The 19283-nt window shown below is 41.3% G+C and overlaps 1 protein-coding gene across 1 annotated transcript in view; it reads left to right on the top strand.

The window, feature by feature from the left end:
- The window catches only part of ANKRD55 (ankyrin repeat domain 55), a 96652-nt gene extending 83922 nt beyond the window's left edge, over positions 1-12730 (top strand). Inside the window, exons 9-11 of the mRNA XM_060091703.1 lie at positions 1546-2186; positions 9944-10036; positions 12621-12730. Of these exons, the coding sequence (XP_059947686.1) occupies positions 1546-2186; positions 9944-10036; positions 12621-12730 (844 nt within the window). The remainder of the gene's footprint in view (positions 1-1545; positions 2187-9943; positions 10037-12620) is intronic.
- Positions 12731-19283: the final 6553 nt, after the last annotated feature.

The raw sequence follows: 19283 nt of genomic DNA, 5'->3' as shown, positions 1-19283 counted from the left end.
GTTAGCACAGGGGCATATTCTATATGGGGAAAATTGAAAGAATGCTAGAGATCTCCTGGGGTTCTCTCTGGTAGTATCAGGAGTCCAGAAGTTGTGTTTAATATTTCAAAAAGCCTATTGGAAGGTGAAAGGAGGATAAAAATATATCACAGGAATAAAGATTCAATTATACACTGTGTGACCTGCAGAAAAAAAACAAAAACAAAAACCATTCATTATATGCAGCCAAAATGAGGGGTGAGTTTTTCAAATTACGTATTACAATATCTCACTCCAAAGAGTAATGTTGCAATCTGGCTTTTAGGGCATGAACACAGTCAGGTTTCATCTTTAACTCATACCACAGAAAGCATTAAATCAATTGTGGCCTCAGAAGAGAACAACACAGAATTTTCCAAGGAACAAAAACAGAATAGTGCCTCAGGGAAACTCTCCACAGGAAGAGCCAGCCGGACAGCTGCTGACCGTTTTTTCCTTTAGAAATTGCCTGCTCATTGGGCATTGCTCATTTTCTTCTGCTGCCACGCCCAACCTCTGGCATACACACTTCCTCTTCTGCAGCTGAAGCCCAGACAAAAACTTCTCTCCTCGGCTTCCTTTAGTACACGTTTTCTTTTTTTCTTTTTTTTTTTTTCAAATTTATTTTTTATTGAAGTATAGTTGATCACCAAGTTGTATATATATATATATTTTTTTTCCTGCTTTATAACAAATTTAATCAGTTATACATATACATATATTCCCATATCCCCTCCCTTTTGCGTCTCCCTCCCATCCTCCCTATCCCACCCCTCCAGGCGGTCACAAAGCACCGAGCTGATCTCCCTGTGCTATGCGGCTGCTTCCCACTAGCTATCTACCTTACGTTTGGTAGTGTATATATGTCCATGCCGCTCTTTCGCTTTGTCACAGCTTACCCTTCCCCCTCCCCGTATCCTCAAGTCCATTAGTACACGTTTTCAATAAGAAATTTAGTAAAAGCTCAACAAGAAACAACACACAAACAGCGTAAAATGGGCAGGCTTCCTAAGGTGGATACTATCAGAGCTCTGCCCAGATCTCCTGGGATCCCTTTCAGAGAAAGCCTAAAATCACACTCCCCCGACATCTGCAACCTCCACCCTACTGCTGCTAGTTGAAGCCTGAACTCCACATTTGGCCTTCATCGCTTTGACTTAAAGCTTGCACTCCTACTGACTGTCCTTAAGAAGTGAGAACAGTAATACTTTGAGGTATTTTCAGCTTACTTGATCCCTGGGAGAAAACAAATTTTGAAAGGATAGTTCCTGAGGGAGCAGGTGAAATCTAACTAAGAAATGTTCTAATTGGACAGAGAACTGACCATGGCAAGGAAGGGGATGGCCAAGGAGGTTGTGAGTAGCTCTTGCACATCCCCTTTGACTTGAGAGGGCTTCGGGTGTCTTTGGATGATCTCAGACAACCTGCTCAGGTGGATGGAATAGAGGGAGGTCTGTTGTGTGGTTACTGCTGGTGTCTCCACTTCCTGCCCTCACATAGCATCCTTGTTATTTTATATTCCCATAGAACAGAGCCTACTCGACCCCTTCCTTCCCAGAAGAGTAGACCCCAGAAGAAGGAGGGACGATTCAGCATGCTCAATCAAATCTTCTGCAGGAACAAAAAAGAAGAGCAGAGGGCCTATCAGAAAGATCACAGCAGGGACTGGCACAGGGGGGAGGCCACCTCGGAAGTTGATGACATCATCACCACCTTTGACAGCAACATGGATACCAACTGCCAAGAACAGCCTGGTGATCAGGTGGCTACGGTTGACTTTAAGAAGAGGACCTCAGAGAATTCAAAATATCACTTGCCAGAAAAAAAGCCTCTGGCCCATAAAGGACTTCCACCAATCAGAACGCAGAGTCTCCCACCCATCACCCTAGGCCATAACTTCCTGACAGCCACCCAGAGGGCCACTTCCCATGCTGGCCTGAGCTCTGGTACTCAACATGCTGCCCAGCAATCTCAGAAAAGCCGAAGTGAGCAGGATTTATTGAATAACAGAACTGGCTGCCAGGTATTGCTAGATAACCAGGTGTTCTATAAAGCTTGGACTGTGTCTTCTTCTGATAAGCTGCTAGACAGGTTGCTTACCAGCAGATCCCGTCACCAGGAGGTATCAGGGCCGCCACATCTTCCTCGTCTACAGAATCCTTCATCAGGTAATGTCCCTGCTTCCTTCTTTCTCATTTCTGACAGATCCTATACAAGAAATGTGTCATGCAGTCCTGGGTTAGGAACTGGAGTGACAGTACGTAGCCTAGAGGACAGGGTCAGAATGGAAGTGGGTGATTAGGCTACCTTTTTCCCTTGAGTCTACTGGATTCAGGATTTCCAGGCTATGGAAACAGTCTGCTTTTCCACCTTGAGAGCAATCATCAAGTAAAAGTATGTGCCTTCTCATCTTATCTCATCGCAGCAGATATGTGTGGTGACTGGCAGATTAGAGCAGGAATATTACTATTTCCACTAGCAAGTATTCTTAAGCAGGGATACTTCGTAATATCACCTACAAAGGGTTGATTTTTTGTGTGTGATTGTTTGTTTTTAAATCATGTGTTCAGTGACCGCTCCAGGACTCCTGAACCAGGATCTTGGTGAGGCAAAAGGGAAAATGGCAATGCCTTCCATGTATACGTGTAGAAAGAGAACACATTCACACATGTGTGGCTCAGGTCTCCATACACACCAAAGGGTTACATGGCAATTCTCCCTCCTGCCTCTTGCCCCAGCTACCGAGTGCCCCTCATCCAAAGCTATGTTATTAATTTTTTGTTTACCTTCCAGAGATATTTTATACATATTTAAATATATATGTATATATACATTTTAAATAAGTGTATCACACTAAAGAATCTATATTTTTATACACATGCAAGCAATATATACATACCTATTTTCCCATTTAACATTTGTGTTAAACAAATGTATCACACTAAAATTTTTGTTTATTTTTTAACGGCCCCCAGGTGATTCTGATGTATACCAGAGACTAAGAACTATCGTTCTAAAGCAGAGGCTGCAAAACAGCTTCCAAAATCAGTTCATTACTAATTCAGTAATCAAGCGAATGAATTGCTAATATTTAAAAATCATGAAGTTTTACATACAAATTTTAAACTCTAACTTCTCTTGAGAAATTGAAAGTCTGGCAACACTGAACCCAAATTTCACTTGGCACAATTGCCTGGATCTGAGTAACCGCTATCCCCATAGACATCACTTGGACATCACTGTCCCCAGTTCAACCCAGTCTGCACCACTCGCCAATATCTCTCCGTGGAGTGTCAGTTGTTCTTTATCAACAAGTTTCTGTTGTTGTTTTTCTTATAGTAGGGTTAAGAGGAAAAATGATATATTGCTTGAACCCATATTTCTTTCAGAAGTAGAAACATGAAAGCCCAAGAGGGCTATGTATATTTTAAGAAATAGAGGAGCACAGTATATCTTTGGAAATAAGGACTATTCCTTCCCGTTCAATACGCAGCATGAGTCTGGCTCTCCTTACTCCTCTTCATGTGCCTGATGTCTGAAACCTGTGAGGTAGAGTATGGCTTCCCTCATACATATTTATATGTTTTTAAGCACAGGATAGATAGGAATAAACACATGAAGGCTATTTCCTGAGAAAAACTTCCCTCAAGATTTTACTTCCTCCACTAAGCACTGAAGCATGGGTAGTTTTTCCTTGTGTTCTGCGGAAGGGTGAGGAAGAAAAAATATTGATCTGCTGTCTTTGACACTTTGGTGGCCTCCAGGGCCTTGACTCAGCCTGCTTTCTGGAGTTAGTCCTGTCTTGGCTAATATCTTCTTTTTGAAAATTTTTCAAAATTTGTGAAAGTCTTGTTCTTTTTCTGTTCCCAGGACAGCCTTGGGCTGTCTTTTCTATATCAGTTGGGATTGGGTTTATCTGCCTGTAACAGAAATCCAAAGTAACAGTGGCTTAAACAGCATAGAAGTTTATTGCTCTCATATGAAAGTAGTCAAAGGTGATGGTTCCCGTGTGCTTGGTGAATCCATGATCACCAGAGACCCAGGCTTCTTCCATCTGTATGCTCTACAACTTAACCTATGCCTTTCATCCTTTGGATCATTTCACATTTCATAATGTCTGACAGAGCAGGAAGAAGGAAGGAGGGGGGGTGGAAATGGATGTCCGCCAGCTGAATTAGCTCCCATTAATAAGTTATCTCCCATAAATTCCACAGTCTGCTTCCATTTCGTTGGCCAGAACTTTAGTCACATGATCATGCCTATCTGCATGGGAGACTGGGAATTGGATCCTCTTAACTGGGCACATGACCGTCCCTCCAAAATTGGATTTTTGTTTCTAGGAGGAAAAAGAGAATAGATATTGGATAGAGAACTAGTAGATTCTGTCACATGTGCCATCTAAAACCTTCTATATTATTTAATAAAAGGAAATTCAATAAATTGGTTTGAGGATTTGTTTCACTTTTCCAATGAAGTAACTTGAAAAGTCCTATGGGGCAGAAAAGGAGAAACAGAATTCTCCAAGGGAATGTCAACTAATTAGCCATGCCTGTACCAAAGCATTTATTTTATTTGAATGTTTTTGAATGCTGGTAATAACTAGGTAACTGAGTCATGGCATGACAAGATAAACTCCCAAGAATCTTCAGCCTATAAATGAACTTTAAGGTACATGGATTTGCTAAACTGATTATACAACTCACTTTAAATTGATATTCTTCTCATGTTTAGATACAAAATCATAAGAGTTTTAAACAGAAAGGACCTTAGTTCTTTCACTCATTCTTTAATGGATAATGTCTTTAAAGGATAATGTCTGTTATCCTGATTTATGAATTTATGAAGAGGCAGCACATCCAGTGGTTAAAAAAGGGATTCTTTTTTTTTTTTTTTTTTTTTTTTTGGCCGCACCACACGGCTTATGGGATTTAGTTCCCTGACCAGGAATCAAACCTGGGACCACGGCAGTGAAAGAGCCAGCTCCTAACCACTGGACTGCCAGGGAATTGCCCCAAGAGAGGGATTCGAAAGTCACACTATCTGGGTTCAAATTCTGACTCTCTCATTTACTTGCTGTTACTGAATCTCTCTGAGCCGTTGTTTCTTCATGTCAAAAATGGGAGGAAATACCTAACATGTAGGGCTGTGAGTTGCTGTTAAGATTAAACAAATTGATACATATAAAATACTTAGAACAGTGATTGAGCATAGTACTATACACACATACACATTTGTGGGGTTTTTTTTTTAACTATGTGCCAGGCCCTATGCTAAGCACTATGCCTTAGAGACAAGCTACAGATGACCTTTGTTTAAAAGATGATGACATTTAAGTAAATGTGCTAATCAGCTGCCTTTTTGCTCTCAGATCTAGTCTCTTCCCTCCAGCTCTACTTTGTATCTCAGGAAACTACACTTCCCAGGCTCCCTTGCAGCTGCTTCCAGGTACTTCTGGCCAAGTACCAAGAGGCACTGGCAAAAGAGTAAGAGCAGGAGAAAGAGGAAAACAAGTGTAGTTCTACACAGTGTCCCTCTGCTTCCTATGGATTCTCCAACAGGGGTTCCACTTCCTCCCACTTCCTCCACAAAACCCCTCACTCTGTGGTTCTGGCTCCCACTAGCTTCTGAGCCTTGGTGATACCAGCTCTTCCCCTTATCACTCCAGCCTAGAAGTGGTTGCATCTTCCTGCTGTGGTTAATCTCTGGATTGTCCTTCTACCCTGTCCTCTGGCTTCTTACCTTTTCCACCAACCAGTATAACCACCTTTCTGTATGAAATTCCCTCTGTTTCAAGGCCTAAAGAAGTCTCTCTTTTCCTGAATGAGCCCTGATTGATAAGGCAAGACATGTCATCTCTCTCGGCTACAGTCTTCCTACCCTCTGGATACAGAGTCTGGGACCATTTTGTTTCATGAGGCCCTTTCCAGTTATAATTTACATGGCCTAGAATCTGCTCAGTCTTACAACTAATTGTTCTGAATATGTCACTGAGGACATATTCAGAACTTGAACCCAGACCTCCTAAATGGGAAGTTATCCCATGGCAATGTACATATTTCTCTAAGTCTCAAAGTCCACGTTGTTAGTATGCTTACCAAATTACCTACAATGTGATTTTCTTAGAAATTACACTGTACTCCCCAAAATAAAAAGATTTCTCTCTGCCTTATAGATTTTATTTTTGTGAATATTTTTAACCCAATTTGAGGTGTTGTTTTTAGAACTACTGAAGGTTCCAGAGCACACTTGGGAGGGTTCACTTAAGGGGTTTAAGTTGTTAGTCTAGACAGGTTGAAACTCAGTAGATTTCTACACTGAGCTCCCATACTTGATTTGAAACCTAAAGTAGCAAAGCAATTGGATACTATAAATCATACCACAGCACCACCGGCTTGAACTTGGATGGTCCCTTTACTCTGGATTTTCTCTTTTCCCGCCCTGGGTTTAGTAGAAATAATATGGGCTAGCAGTGATTGCTACCGTTTGAATTCCTGGCAGCTAATGTCCTGTGCTTACATCAGCAGCCCTGAACATTTAGCTCTAATGATTATTGCTTAACATTTATTGAGACCTGTCAGTGGGCTAGATGGAGAGAGATGCGGGATGAGGCACTTAACTTAATGAGGGAATTTGGAGCACATCACCTTAATTCATTGAGAGCAGCTTTCAGAGAAAATTGAACTGAAAGCTCTGTGGTGTTTGCTACCAGCCTGGTTATTTGCAGGCTATCACAAGGAAGCTAAGAAAGTGTTTGCTTCCTTTCTCCCTCAAGAGAGAACTTACTTCTCCAGAATTTTCTAGAGTATCCCAGCAACAACGCACTCTCCTCCTCAGGTCTGATAGTAGGTAGGTCTGATGCTGTGACCACCTCTGTTTAAACCAGTCAGAAGCTTTGCATCTTAACAGGACGAAGGCCAGATTCTTTAGCTGGCAAACAAAGTCCTCCCAACATGGCTTGGCCTCACTTCCCATTCTCAACTTCTGCACCTCCCGTCTCAAATCCTTTCCTCCCACCCCCCACCCCCTTGAACAGTTCCTTGAATATCTCTCAGTTCCTATACAACTACATACCTTTTTACCCTATGACATCTTTGCCCATGGTATTTTTACTTTCCATCCACTATGTGCTTGACAGATTCCTACAATCTCTTAAGAACCAGCCCCAAACTTGCCTCCTATGTAGAAGTTACCCTGACTGCTGTAGGAGGTGTGACCCATTTTTACTATCCATCATAAAAGAATATCGGTGCCTTGTTAAGCCTCCTCTGGGGCAGTGAACCACATACTTCCCCTTCAACAGCACTGCAGGAGAGGAATTTTTTTTTTTTTTTTTTTTTTGTGGTACGCGGGCCTCTCACTGTTGTGGCCTATCCCGTTGCGGAGCACAGGCTCCGGACGCGCAGGCTCAGCGGCCACGGCTCATGGGCCCAGCCGCTCCGCGGCATGTGGGATCTTCCCGGACTGGGGCACGAACCCGTGTCCCCTGCGTTGGCAGGCGGACTCTCAACCACTGCGCCACCAGGGAAGCCCCAGGAGAGGAATTTTTATCCCCATTTTAGAGATGAAGAAATTGAGAAGTAGAGTGGTTAGCCCCCCAGCCTCAGGTCACAGAGGTAGCTGGGAAGTAGCAGAGCAGATGTTTAAGCGAGGACTGTGGGATTCAAGACACATTGACCTCTGGACCCTTCTTTCTTCTTTGATACCCTCACAGCACTACTCATGGCCTTCAAAAGTACAACTTTACCTGTCTCTCTTCCCATCAGGCCCTCCTGAGCACCTTGCCTTCTGTTTGTACTCTAGGCTCTGGAATACAGTGAGTTTGCAATAGATGAGTGCTGAATTATTATTAATCTTCATTCACTTCTGTTTCCTCATTTAACAATGAAAATGTTTCCTGCCTTTTTATTCTAAGACAGTGGTCCTCAACCCTGTCCCCGCAGGCTGGACACTCCCTGAAGGTACCTACGGCACAGATAAGAGAACTTTGGACTATGCACATTCTGCCTTGTCCTTCAAAACTGAGTAAAATGCCAGTGTGGGAAGAAAGTTTAATTCTCCTCCTACCTCCTCCCAAATCACTGCTGAAGTCCTTCTCTGCCACTTCTCCCATCCTATCAATATTGCTTTGGCCCCTAAGGAGGCAGGATAGTGTGGATTTTAGGTCCAGAGCCTGAGTGACACTTCCCATCATGTGATCTTGCAGACAATTTAGAACTTCTCCAAGCCACAGTGTCCTCATTTGTAAAATGGGGATGATAATAGCCTCTATCTCACAAGGGAAGGTGATTGTTAGGATTAAATGAGATTATGCCTACAGCAGTTAGTCCAGTCCTTGACGATAGTAAGTGCTCAATATGCATTATCCATAATTATCACTATCTCATTTTTGGTTTTGCAAATTGCTGCTCAAGTGTTCATGGATGAATAATCAGGTATGAGCTGATACGGGTTTTATTGTAATTCTACTTAGGAATGTTTTCTTTTTAAATAATGGCTTGTGAGGTTATTTAACCTTCAAAGTTCAAAGGAATAAAAATATAATGGCAAAATGTCCACCAAGGAGACTAGAAATTTTGCTTACTATTCATCAAATGACACTGCTCAGATGACTGCCCCTACAAATCTACCACTGGACTCACCGAAGCAGATGGGAGGTGGATCATGGCTAATGCTTTTTTTCCCCTATTCTAAGGACCGCTTTACCCAAATGGAAGACTTAAACCCTATGAGTGTTGCTGTAGTGATTCTGGTTCCTACTAGACTACTAAACAAAAGATCAAATGAATACATGCCCCACTGTCCAGGAGATCATGTTAAACATGCCACAGAATAACACTGTGATAATTGCTAATGTTTACTGTTTACTCTATAAGCTAAATGCTTTACCTTTGTTCTCCTAATCTTTATGACAACTGAAAAAGACAGATAAAATTATTTTCAGCATTTTACATATGAGGAAATTGAGATTTAGAGACAGAACATCACTTGCCCAAGTTGGGAATTAAGCCTAATCCTGTCTGACCCCAGAGCCCAAACTCCTATTATTATACCATTTGGTCAACTTGTTAAATGGACTTAACTTTTGTGTCGTCCCTTCTATTTTCAGGTGTTTGGAACATCCATCTCTTGTAATCAGTCATGTGCTAATAAATGTTTAATAGGTGGCTCTTCAGAGAAAAATCAGTACTTGCTGATTTCCCTGATGTAAATACTCCCACCATGGCTGATGTCAAGCCACCAAGTATGATGTCAACCAACTCACAAAATTCCTGAAAATTTAAGAGCTGTTATGCATAGCTCCAGCATAACTCTACTGGTCATCTAAATTAGATCATCCAGATCTCCCAAGTGCTTTCACTCAGCTCCCATCTTCTAGATCAGTGAGTCTCAATCCTGGATCCACATCAGAATCACCTGGGAGCTGACAAAAATCTGCCATCCTATCCCAGCCCCAGAGAAACTCATTTATTTGGTGTGGTGTTTAGCCAGAGTAGCATCTTTTTTTTTTTAACTCCTCAGATCCTTTCTCTGTGCAGCCAGGAGTAAGAAACACAGCTCTAGAAGAATATATCCTACTCATCACCCACTCATTCAACCCAGATTGACCAATATGTGATACACTAATACCCTATGTTATTTTTCAGACTTTAAGTTTTGTAGAGTACATGGCCAACTGTGTTGTTCATAAAATTTTATTTAAATAGTTTACTCAAGAAATGATTTCTGATACCTTTTCCTTTCATTTAAACGGTGACTGGCATGTGACAGAAACTGAATATGGTATAGCGATTAGTATTTTTTTGTTGTTGTTAACATCATAAATTTCATGATCTATAACAACTTTTATGATTATTTTATCCATTGGATTTTATAATTTTCACTTGGTTGAGTCTCATATGATTGATGCAAATATGTTTGTCCCCAGGACAAAATTTTCAGCATCTCTCCCCAAACAGACCTAAAATCTGGGATCTTCCTTTCACCCAGAACAACTTGGCTCCCTTACCAGACCAAAAATGTAAGTATTTTGAAGCTTCCTCAGCTTCCTTTGCAAAGGTTAACACTGTTAACACGACTAGACAGGGCTAAATGTTATTTTGGTTTACTTTCATTTTTTTCAAGAGAACATCAGACGCCAAACCCTGTAAATTACAGGAAAATAAAATAGAGACAGTCTTTAAAGCTTCATCCAGCATGGTAATGCTTGTTTAAAAAAATACTCCCTCCCTTGAGGAATTTTTGTGTTTGGACTTTAAAAACAATAACAGAAGTTTATTTTGCTATGTACTATTTAATGTCTTTAGTGCTTTAAAAATTCTTCTCTTAAGACTGGCTTCCTGACATTGTTTTCCTTACTATGTTGGACAGATAGAAATGTGTCTTACCTCTGCACTCACAGGCTATGCATTCCTAAGCAGAAAGGAATAATCAAGTAGATGCTGTTCATCAGTTTTACTTTTAGCGTTATTTTATGCAAAACTTCTCACAATATAAACTGTTAATATATTCTATTCACCAAGTGATCAAGTTTGCCTGTGCCTAAGTATTATCTGGGGTGCTTGTTATTAAGGGGATTCCTGAGCCCCATGCCTAGAAATTTGGAGTTTGTAAATCCTTATATCTGTACTCTGAGGCAGTAGAGGTGAGAAAACTGAGTTCAGAGAGGTCACATAACGTGCCCATTATTTAGGTAGTAAGTAGCAGAGCCCGAAGCAAAATTACAGGATACCAAGTCAGCTGTCACATGAAACAGGTAATACTTATTGGATTTTTTTTTTTTTTTTTGGCTGAGTTGGGTCTTCGTTGCTGCACTCGGGCTTTTTCTCTGGTTGCGGCGAGCGGGGGCTACCCTTCATTGCGGTGCGTGGGCTTCTCATTGCAGTGGCTTCTCTTGTTGCAGAGCACAGGCTCTAGGCATGCGGGCTTCAGTAGTTGCGGCACGCGAGCTCAGTAGTTGTGGCTCGCGGGCTCTAGAGCGCAGGCTCAGCAGCTGTGGCACATGGGCCCAGTTGCTCCGCAGCATGTGGGATCCTCCCGGACCAGGGCTCGAACCCATGTCCCCTGCATTGGCAGGCAGCCTCTCAACCATTGCACCACCAGGGAAGCCCCTACTCACTGGATTTTAATTTCCTTCCTTCCTGTTCTTCCTATCCCAACCCACTCCTTTATAACATGTACTCAAGCACTTGTGTGCACATCCACACACACACACACACACACACTCTCTCTCTCTCTCTCTCTCTCTCTCTCTCTCTCTCCCTCTCTCTCCCTCCCTCCCTCCCTCCCTCCCCCCACATCTTCTTAATTGCAGAGGTTATATGATTTAGAAGCTGCCCTATTTAAAAACAAGTTCCTGGGCTTCCCTGGTGGCGCAGTGGTTGAGAGTCCGCCTGCCGATGCGGGGGACACGGGTTCGTGCCCCGATCCCGGAGGATCCCACATGCCGCGGAGCGGCTGGGCCCGCGAGCCATGGCCGCGGAGCCTGTGTGTCCGGAGCCTGTGCTCCGCAACGGGAGAGGCCACAGCAGTGAGAGGCCCGTGTACAGCAAAAAAAAAAAAAAAAAAAAAACAAGTTCCTTAACCTTTCTGTACTTCAGTTTCTTCACTTAGCTTATAAGAGTAGTGCAACCTGATAAGACTGTTGAGAGGATTAAATGAGATAATGTACATAAAACCCTTTGCAGCTGTTTGCACAGAGTAAATATCCAATGTATCTTTTCTGCCCCAGGCTACAGTTCAGATGGGACAAAGCAAGAGTTCTAGAACCCTTTAGGTAAAAACAAAGAACCCTGCGGTCTTAGTACAACTCTGTCTTCTTTCAGGTAAGGAAAGGGAGAGGTAGAGATTTGTCCAAGGTCACACACAGAGTTAGTAGCACAAACCAAGATCTCTGCCTTGACAGATTATTTCCTTTGCCCTTACTAATTTGTCTAAAGGGAGAGTTTTGGATGGTGTGAATTCAATCATTGAATGAAATTCAAGTCTGATCTTGTCTTTAAGCAGAAATGTAGTCACAAAGACATCTAATTAAGGGAAGAATCACTCAGCCTTGAATCCTGGTGTGGCTTGGGGAAGCCAAAGTAAGGGGATTTTCTTTGGCAGAACCCAGGGGCTTTGCTTTTCACAATTAAATTTAAGGAGATGGGAAGATAAAGATCTTGATCAATTGTAGCTCTATGAAACAGAAGTGGAAAGGTACAGTGCTTTTCCTAAAAGAAACCTGAGAACCTTTTGACTTTCGCATAAAAGCACAGTACAAATGTCTTGGGGCTTATTTAGAGCCTGTGCTGACCTGGCCATCAAGGGCTACGCCACCCAAGGAAAAGAAGGCTCTGCTAGGCACGAACAGCCTGATCATGTTTGGATCAAACTTGGCCCCGCCTTGTATTTGTGCATATTTGGCATCCCTGACTACATGTGGTAAGCCTGAATAGATAGATAGATAGATATGGCTTTCTCCTGCAGTTTAGCTCTCCCCAAGAAAAACTTCTTAGAAGGGCCTCCATTCCTTCAGAAATAACACAGTTCTCCTGCCAGCATTCCTTGTGAGACTCTGAGAGATGCAAACCTTGAAAGTTTTTCGTTCTATTCTTTCCTCCCAGTTCTATCTGGAGAACCTCTACGGACAAACCGAGTGCTTCCTGCTATTCCAAGCCAGCGGGGACACAGCCCACCGGCTGAAGAGAGTGAAAACTGCCAGTTCCACCAATGATGAAAATTAATCAGTGACTGTGGGTCACTGATTGTAAAAATATAGATTATATATATTTTCAACTGTCAAAGGATAAGATTACTTTGTAAGAACAAAGACTAATTTAGTAACTTGCATTCTATAAGCCATTCATAGTTTTACAACTCAAAATTCTTTGTTCCAAATAAGCACTTAGAATCTTTATGCATATATTGTAAGTCTGTGAGTTTCCATGACCTCTACATGCCAAAATAAAAAGTCACGACATGTTATCATCAGGGAAACTTAGCTGTGTTTGGTTTGCTTTGTGGCATGTTTGCTGGTTTTTTTGAATGATTTTATGTTTTTAAAAAATGTATGCTTTGCTGGATAAAAAAGAAAGCACATTCCATACATGTTTTTTACATTTATTGCAATTCTACTTTGGACTAACAAAACTTAATTAAAATTAAAATAGTAAATTTCTTTAATCAGTCAGTGTTTATGGCTTTTAAGTGTATAATCATCTGCAAAGTATTTTCTAACATTGTTAACTCCTGGCTAGAGCCCAAATCACTTAACAATGTTTATGTATCTTCTTTGTTATTTGATTATTTCCACCTATTGTCACTTTGAGATATGATTGATTGTTCTGATACTGAGAAGATCATGTGAGTTGGAAAGGTCTACATCCTGCCCTAACAGAATGAAATAGACACTCCTCACACATTCCTCAAATACTCCACGTATTTAATCATTCTTTTTTCTGTTTCAGAATAAAGGTCTCTGCCTACTCAAGACATTCCCATACTTATGACATAGCAAACTTTGAAAGACTACTACTAACTGCAGATCTCCTTACCAAGATGTTTGTGTATTGTTTGGATTGATTGAAAGTTCAAGGTTTAGCCATATACGATCATAGTCACTCCATGTTATTTCCAAGCCTGCATGTTATTCAGCAAATATCTCAAGTATAATGTTACCATTTTATGTTAGTATTATTTATTTAGGGAGGTCAGACTGAGCCATTAACTAAATAGAATCTCTTCTGAGGCCAAATCACTGTTATTTGGCTTTGCACTTCTAGAAATGTGTACAATACCTAGAACATACTTAGCCACTCATTCAGCTAATTTTTTTTTTTTTAGGAAAGAAGGAAGGGAAGGAAGTAGGGAGACAGGGAGTTGGCAAGGTAGAGAGATGGAAGAAGTGATAATGGAAGAAGTTACTAGTCCACAGTCTCATTTTGCTAATGATAGTTATCTGAATCGGGGATTATAACAGGGAACGCCTATGGATCAACCTCCCAAGCTAGACAGTAGCTAGAGGCAGAGCAGATCCTGGTGCAAATGGAAGAGCTCTCAGGACATAGATTCTGAAGGGTTTCTTTTCTTTTTTCTTTCTTCCTTTTTTTTTTTTTTTTGGTGGGCTATTTTTATCGTTGAAGAATCATTCTTTGTAAGTATCAGTTAGGCTGTTCAGTTGTGTCACCTAGCTACTTCTGAATTCATGTCCATCCATAAGTAGATACCTGGCCCTACACTGCCTAGACTAGCTGGGATAGCTTAGCCTCTGCTTCAGTAATAAACCCCAAAATCTCATTGGCTAACACAATTTTTTTTCTCATTCACGATACATGTCCCGTTTCCAACTGGCAGAGTTGGCTGATGTAGATTCCATTTCAACTTGTACTTCCTTGGTCACCAAAAGAGAGGCAATCAGAGGTGAGTCTCATTACTTCCTCTCACATTTTATTTGCCAAATTAAGTCATATGGACATGCCTAACTTCAAAGGGGATAGAGAAATGCAATCCTTCCGTTTGTGTCAGGAAAAAGGAGAATTAGAATATTTATGAATTATTCAGAAGATTACCACACTAACAAAAGCTCAGGCCCTAAGAGATCACCAAGTGGATAGCCAAGAGGTCAAAGCAATAAATCAAAACAAAACAAAACACCCCTGTATAAAACCCACTATTCCCCCAACACTTGCAGTTATATATACGCACACAGAATCATCTGATGTTGGGCCTTTCCATCCAAGTTGATTTAACAATCTTTGCTTAGCTACGAAAAAGTAATGTACTGCCCACTACCACCTCTTTAAATAGAGCAGCTATCCTTTTGTCTCTAGGTAAAGTTGCTTGTTTGGGGTAGAGTCTTCCTCAGCCAATATTTTACTAACCAAATCAGAGGTATTCACCAAGTTGTGCCCAACTTTAAAAAATTTTCAAGCAACTTTTTCTTCTAAAATGATTTTTTTTGTTGTTCTTTTACCACTTATATTTCCCTTCATTGCTAAAGATCATAACTTTGCATACATTATTTCATTTGGATCTTTACATCAACATATATCCCCCAAGTACAGACAAGGAACCAATGCAGAGAGTGATAAGTAATTTGCCCAATGCAACACAGCTAATACAGGCATACCTTGGTGATATTGCAGATCCAGCTCCAGACCACCACAATAAAGTGAATATTGCTCTCGTTTTTCCTAGTCTGTGGACCACTAGCAATTGCAAGGTGATTTACCATTCACTGTTAATAAAATTTTTGCTAGGGATTTATTAACAAGACATTTCCTGTTTTTTACATATTAATGTGATAGCTACTTTTGTCCTTCTGGTGACAGCTATGCCAGACGAACATGCTGACTGGAAACTCTTCGGCTTTTGATACAATTTTTTCATTGACTTCCCAGATTTGGCCTCTGGAGATGTCCTGGAACTCATTCAGCTGCCTGAAAGACCAAGGTTGAACTAAAACGGAGGTCAGAATGGGAAGGTATTCACTTTGAAGAACAGTAGTTTTGATAGCGACCTACAGTTTGTTGACAGTCTTCATCTACCGGTATTAATATTTCTATCCCAATGTCTAGGAAGTATGTGGTTCTGATAGAATTTCCTGATTTTAAAATATCATTTTCCCCTGAAAGCAATAAGAATGTCTAGCTACTGCATGTGAGAGCTGCTATCATGTTCCTTTAATTTAGTTTTTGACTTGAGTGTTGTATTTCATGCTAAGGTTAAATATGTTCCTTCTTAATTACCCCATTTAAGCCCATGGTGGATTCCAAAGGGTTGTTTTCAAAAGACCACTTTTAAAATGCCAGGATACACTTGCTTGGAGACATGCATCAGTACACTCAAAGAGTAGGGGCAAAATCAAAATCAATGGTTATGTTTGCCTTTCTGGGAGGCACTATATTTCTAATCAGTCACTTGGCATGGGTTTCTAAAATCATATGTCAAGCTGTGACCTAGTAGAGTTGGAAGGGATAATAAGCTGGAGTCACAGGAGTCTATTTATATCGGTTTAATTCTAGGAAGATGAGAGCCTTAGAGTTAAGTGTTTACCGGAAGAAATTACTGAAGGGAACTAAGGAAAATGAGGGGAAAAAACTGTACCTTCCAAAAACTCTGGTTTAGCACAGATTACTGGGTTGGTGGGCTCTTCCTACAAATATTAACTGTAGCTCCACTTTGCCTGGATGGCAGATAGTCTGAATAAATAAATCCAGAAAGGAGGCTATGCCAAAGGTATACCACACCTGTGAAATTTCTGGAGCAGGACTACAATTGTTGAGGAATTATGTATGTGGACCATGGGACTAGAGAGACTTCAATACTAAGCCCTGCTCTGCCATTTGTATTGTATTGAACCAAACACTAACTGTATTTGAAAGTATAACTTATTCAAGCTGCTGAGCTAGATGACAAGAGCAGTTTCTGAAAGTACGTAAGAAAAGAACAATAAACGGAAGGTGAAGCCAATCAACATTATAGTTTAAAGCTAGAAGAAAGCTATGAGAGGAGTTTTTGCAGATCTATATGATGAAACCAAGCAAGCCTTTGAATTCAAGAAAAGCTGAAAACCAAGGCACTGTTCTCACATGTCTAAGTAGTTTACTCTAAGATATCTATCCCAGTGTTCTCCGAACAAATGACTTGGGGCAAGGGGGAAGTGGGGAGCAAGGAGCATGTAATACAAAGAAAAAATGAATTGAAAACATTTAGGGTCTCTTCCCTCCCTTGAATCTCTAGTCCCTGAGAGCTAGCCCATTAAATCTCCATCATAGAGAGTTTAGCAATCACCGTCTTCCCTTTGCCACATCCTGTCTTCACCTATGGATGAAGATGCAAGCTTCCATAAAGCCCTTTGTATGATTCCAATAAAGGCTTATAAAGTGAATAAGATTTTGCTTTCATGGATGTGCTGGAGCTAGGTCTTACCTGCTTGCAAGATTTGATTATTGAATCTAATATTCAGGAGTTTTGTGAACATTGGTGGCTTGGTACTGGCCATGGTGGGAACATTTACACCATGAAAATTGGCAAACACTACATAGATCAGTGCTTTCTTTTATTTGAGATCTAGTTTACCAGCACACCAATAGATGTAACATTTGGGAGGCAAGCTTTCAGGATTAACAGCACTGAAAAAAATTTTTTTTCTGCAAAATGCTTTCTTGTTTCTGTTTGGTTCACGCCTTGGGAGAGAGCTTCATTGTGGTTTAAAAGCTGCCTACTGACTGCAGGGAAAGGCTCAGGCAGAAGATTTGACACCAGAGGAATGACAAAGGGGCCCCTCCAGAAGAAGGCCGCTGGGCTCCAGAGGCTCTAGTTGTATTTGAGGGTGAGCCTTTCCAAGAGACACTCATCCAGCCCAACCTGGGAGCTGGCCAGCCTGTGAGGTTAGTCAGGTGGTTGCCCACCTTCTTGATGAGTTTCCCCTCCTCATCTAGGAATCGGCTCTCCAGGGAGTCAGAGAGATGGGAGCAGATCCAAAAGGGCCTGCTTCATGTTCTTCTCCAGGACCACGGCAGCTTCCATGACGTCTAGGGTTTTACTCATCTGGGGATGGCTTCTGCACCTCCTGGAAGAGGGTGCGGCTGCGGTGTTGGTTTTGCATCCTCAGGAGATACTTGGAGGCCTCAGCTTTTCCTCAACCAACTCACAGAAGAAGTGGTCTCTAGAGCCACATAATTGCAGTCAAAATAGATGCCCAGAGAGAGGTAAGTGTAGGAGACCTGCAGATGCAGGTTGACCAGGCCATTGACGGCAGCCTCTAGCTCGGTGGAATAATTCTCACACATCTGGGAACTCATGGTTGATTCACATGCAATAAGAAACTAAGCTCAAAAAACAGCATTGGTTGACCTTGGAGGCAGAGGATGGCTGGCCAGGAAGATGGTTCAGAAGGTTGTAACTGGGAAAGAGGTTGGAGGGTGGTCAGAGGCTGGAACAAGGCACATCCCAAACACTGCTGAAGCAGGAGACAGGCTGCAGGACTGCACGGTGCATTGCAGTAATATTTTTTAAAGATACCCTTTTGCTAACACTGATTCTGAGGAACAGAACTCATGCCTGTCTCAAGAGTAACCATGACTTGCCTAGGTTTTACTATACTAAATTGTAACCTTTCATGAGATATAATTTAATCCAAGGGTTAATGAAACCAGGTCATATATGGATGCATGACTCAACACTGCAATCAGAATGGGATTCCTCTCAGAGTTCACCTTGAGCCAGATCACACCCAAATGTGTGCTCTTGGATGAATGCTGTTTCTCCCTGTTGCCTTGTGAGCCTAATTAACAGTTCACAGCTCAATTCAGTCAGTTTTTCTGTTCAGATGGCCCAGTCTTAATGTAGGCAGCACTCTCTGTGACTTCATGTCTGATCTTGTTACCACCCCACACCCTGTAACACTCAGGAAATGCATGTGTTCTCCTGAACTGCCCTCCTAGCTAAGAAATAAATATGAACCCATGGTAAGGGATGAAAGGCAGAAAATGGGTGTGACAGTGCCATTCCTTAGGCCAACTCTCCCAGAGTCAAGGGGATAAACAAGCCTTTATTTATTCATGAGCCAGGCAAAGTATGTATCTTTTGTGCAGGAACGGATAGATATGGGTTTGAGTTACTCGGCTAGTTGCATAACCAATCACTATTGGTTGGTAAGGAGAAAGGTTGCTTTAAACCACGTGACCCAAGAACTCAGACATCACTCAGATAGGCAGGAAGGCCCCTTAAGTATCCAGTTCTAATGTTGAGATCTGGAAACTATCTCCTTTTCTGGCATCTTCTCTCCATCCTTGCCTTAGCTTGTTGTGGATCAGCAGTCATTCATTCTTTCAACAAACATTCATTGATGCTTGTACTGGGGTAGATGTTGCAGGAAAAAAGAACATATAAAGGATATAACAAGTTTATATGAGGTTAAGTGATAAGGATTTTCCTATATTTCTTAGAGAAAAAAAGTCATTATTTAAGTTATATACTCTCTGTTTTGCCTCTTTATCTTTTTGTGATTTAAAGCCAGTAAATTATCTTTTAATAAAACAAAATATTAAGTCTCAAAATTATTTCTCTACTTTTATTCCTCCACTCTAAGTTGTAGTCCCAGAGTCACTCTCTCAGAGCCTAAAAGTAGATAAATAAAAAGACTCTAGACATGAACAAATTGGAAAAAAAAATTGAAATGATAATCCAGAGTGTCAACATTGTACCTCTTCAAGATCCTGACACTCAAAACCAGAGTCTTTTTGTAGGTGGTACAGGTCAGAGCAGGAGGAAATCTGGACTGG

The sequence above is a fragment of the Mesoplodon densirostris genome, chromosome 3 (genome assembly GCF_025265405.1).
Source record: "Mesoplodon densirostris isolate mMesDen1 chromosome 3, mMesDen1 primary haplotype, whole genome shotgun sequence".
In the NCBI taxonomy this organism is placed as follows: Eukaryota; Metazoa; Chordata; class Mammalia; order Artiodactyla; family Ziphiidae; genus Mesoplodon; species Mesoplodon densirostris.
Note: the sequence above shows the minus strand (reverse complement) of the source record. Positions and strands in the feature narration are given on the sequence as shown.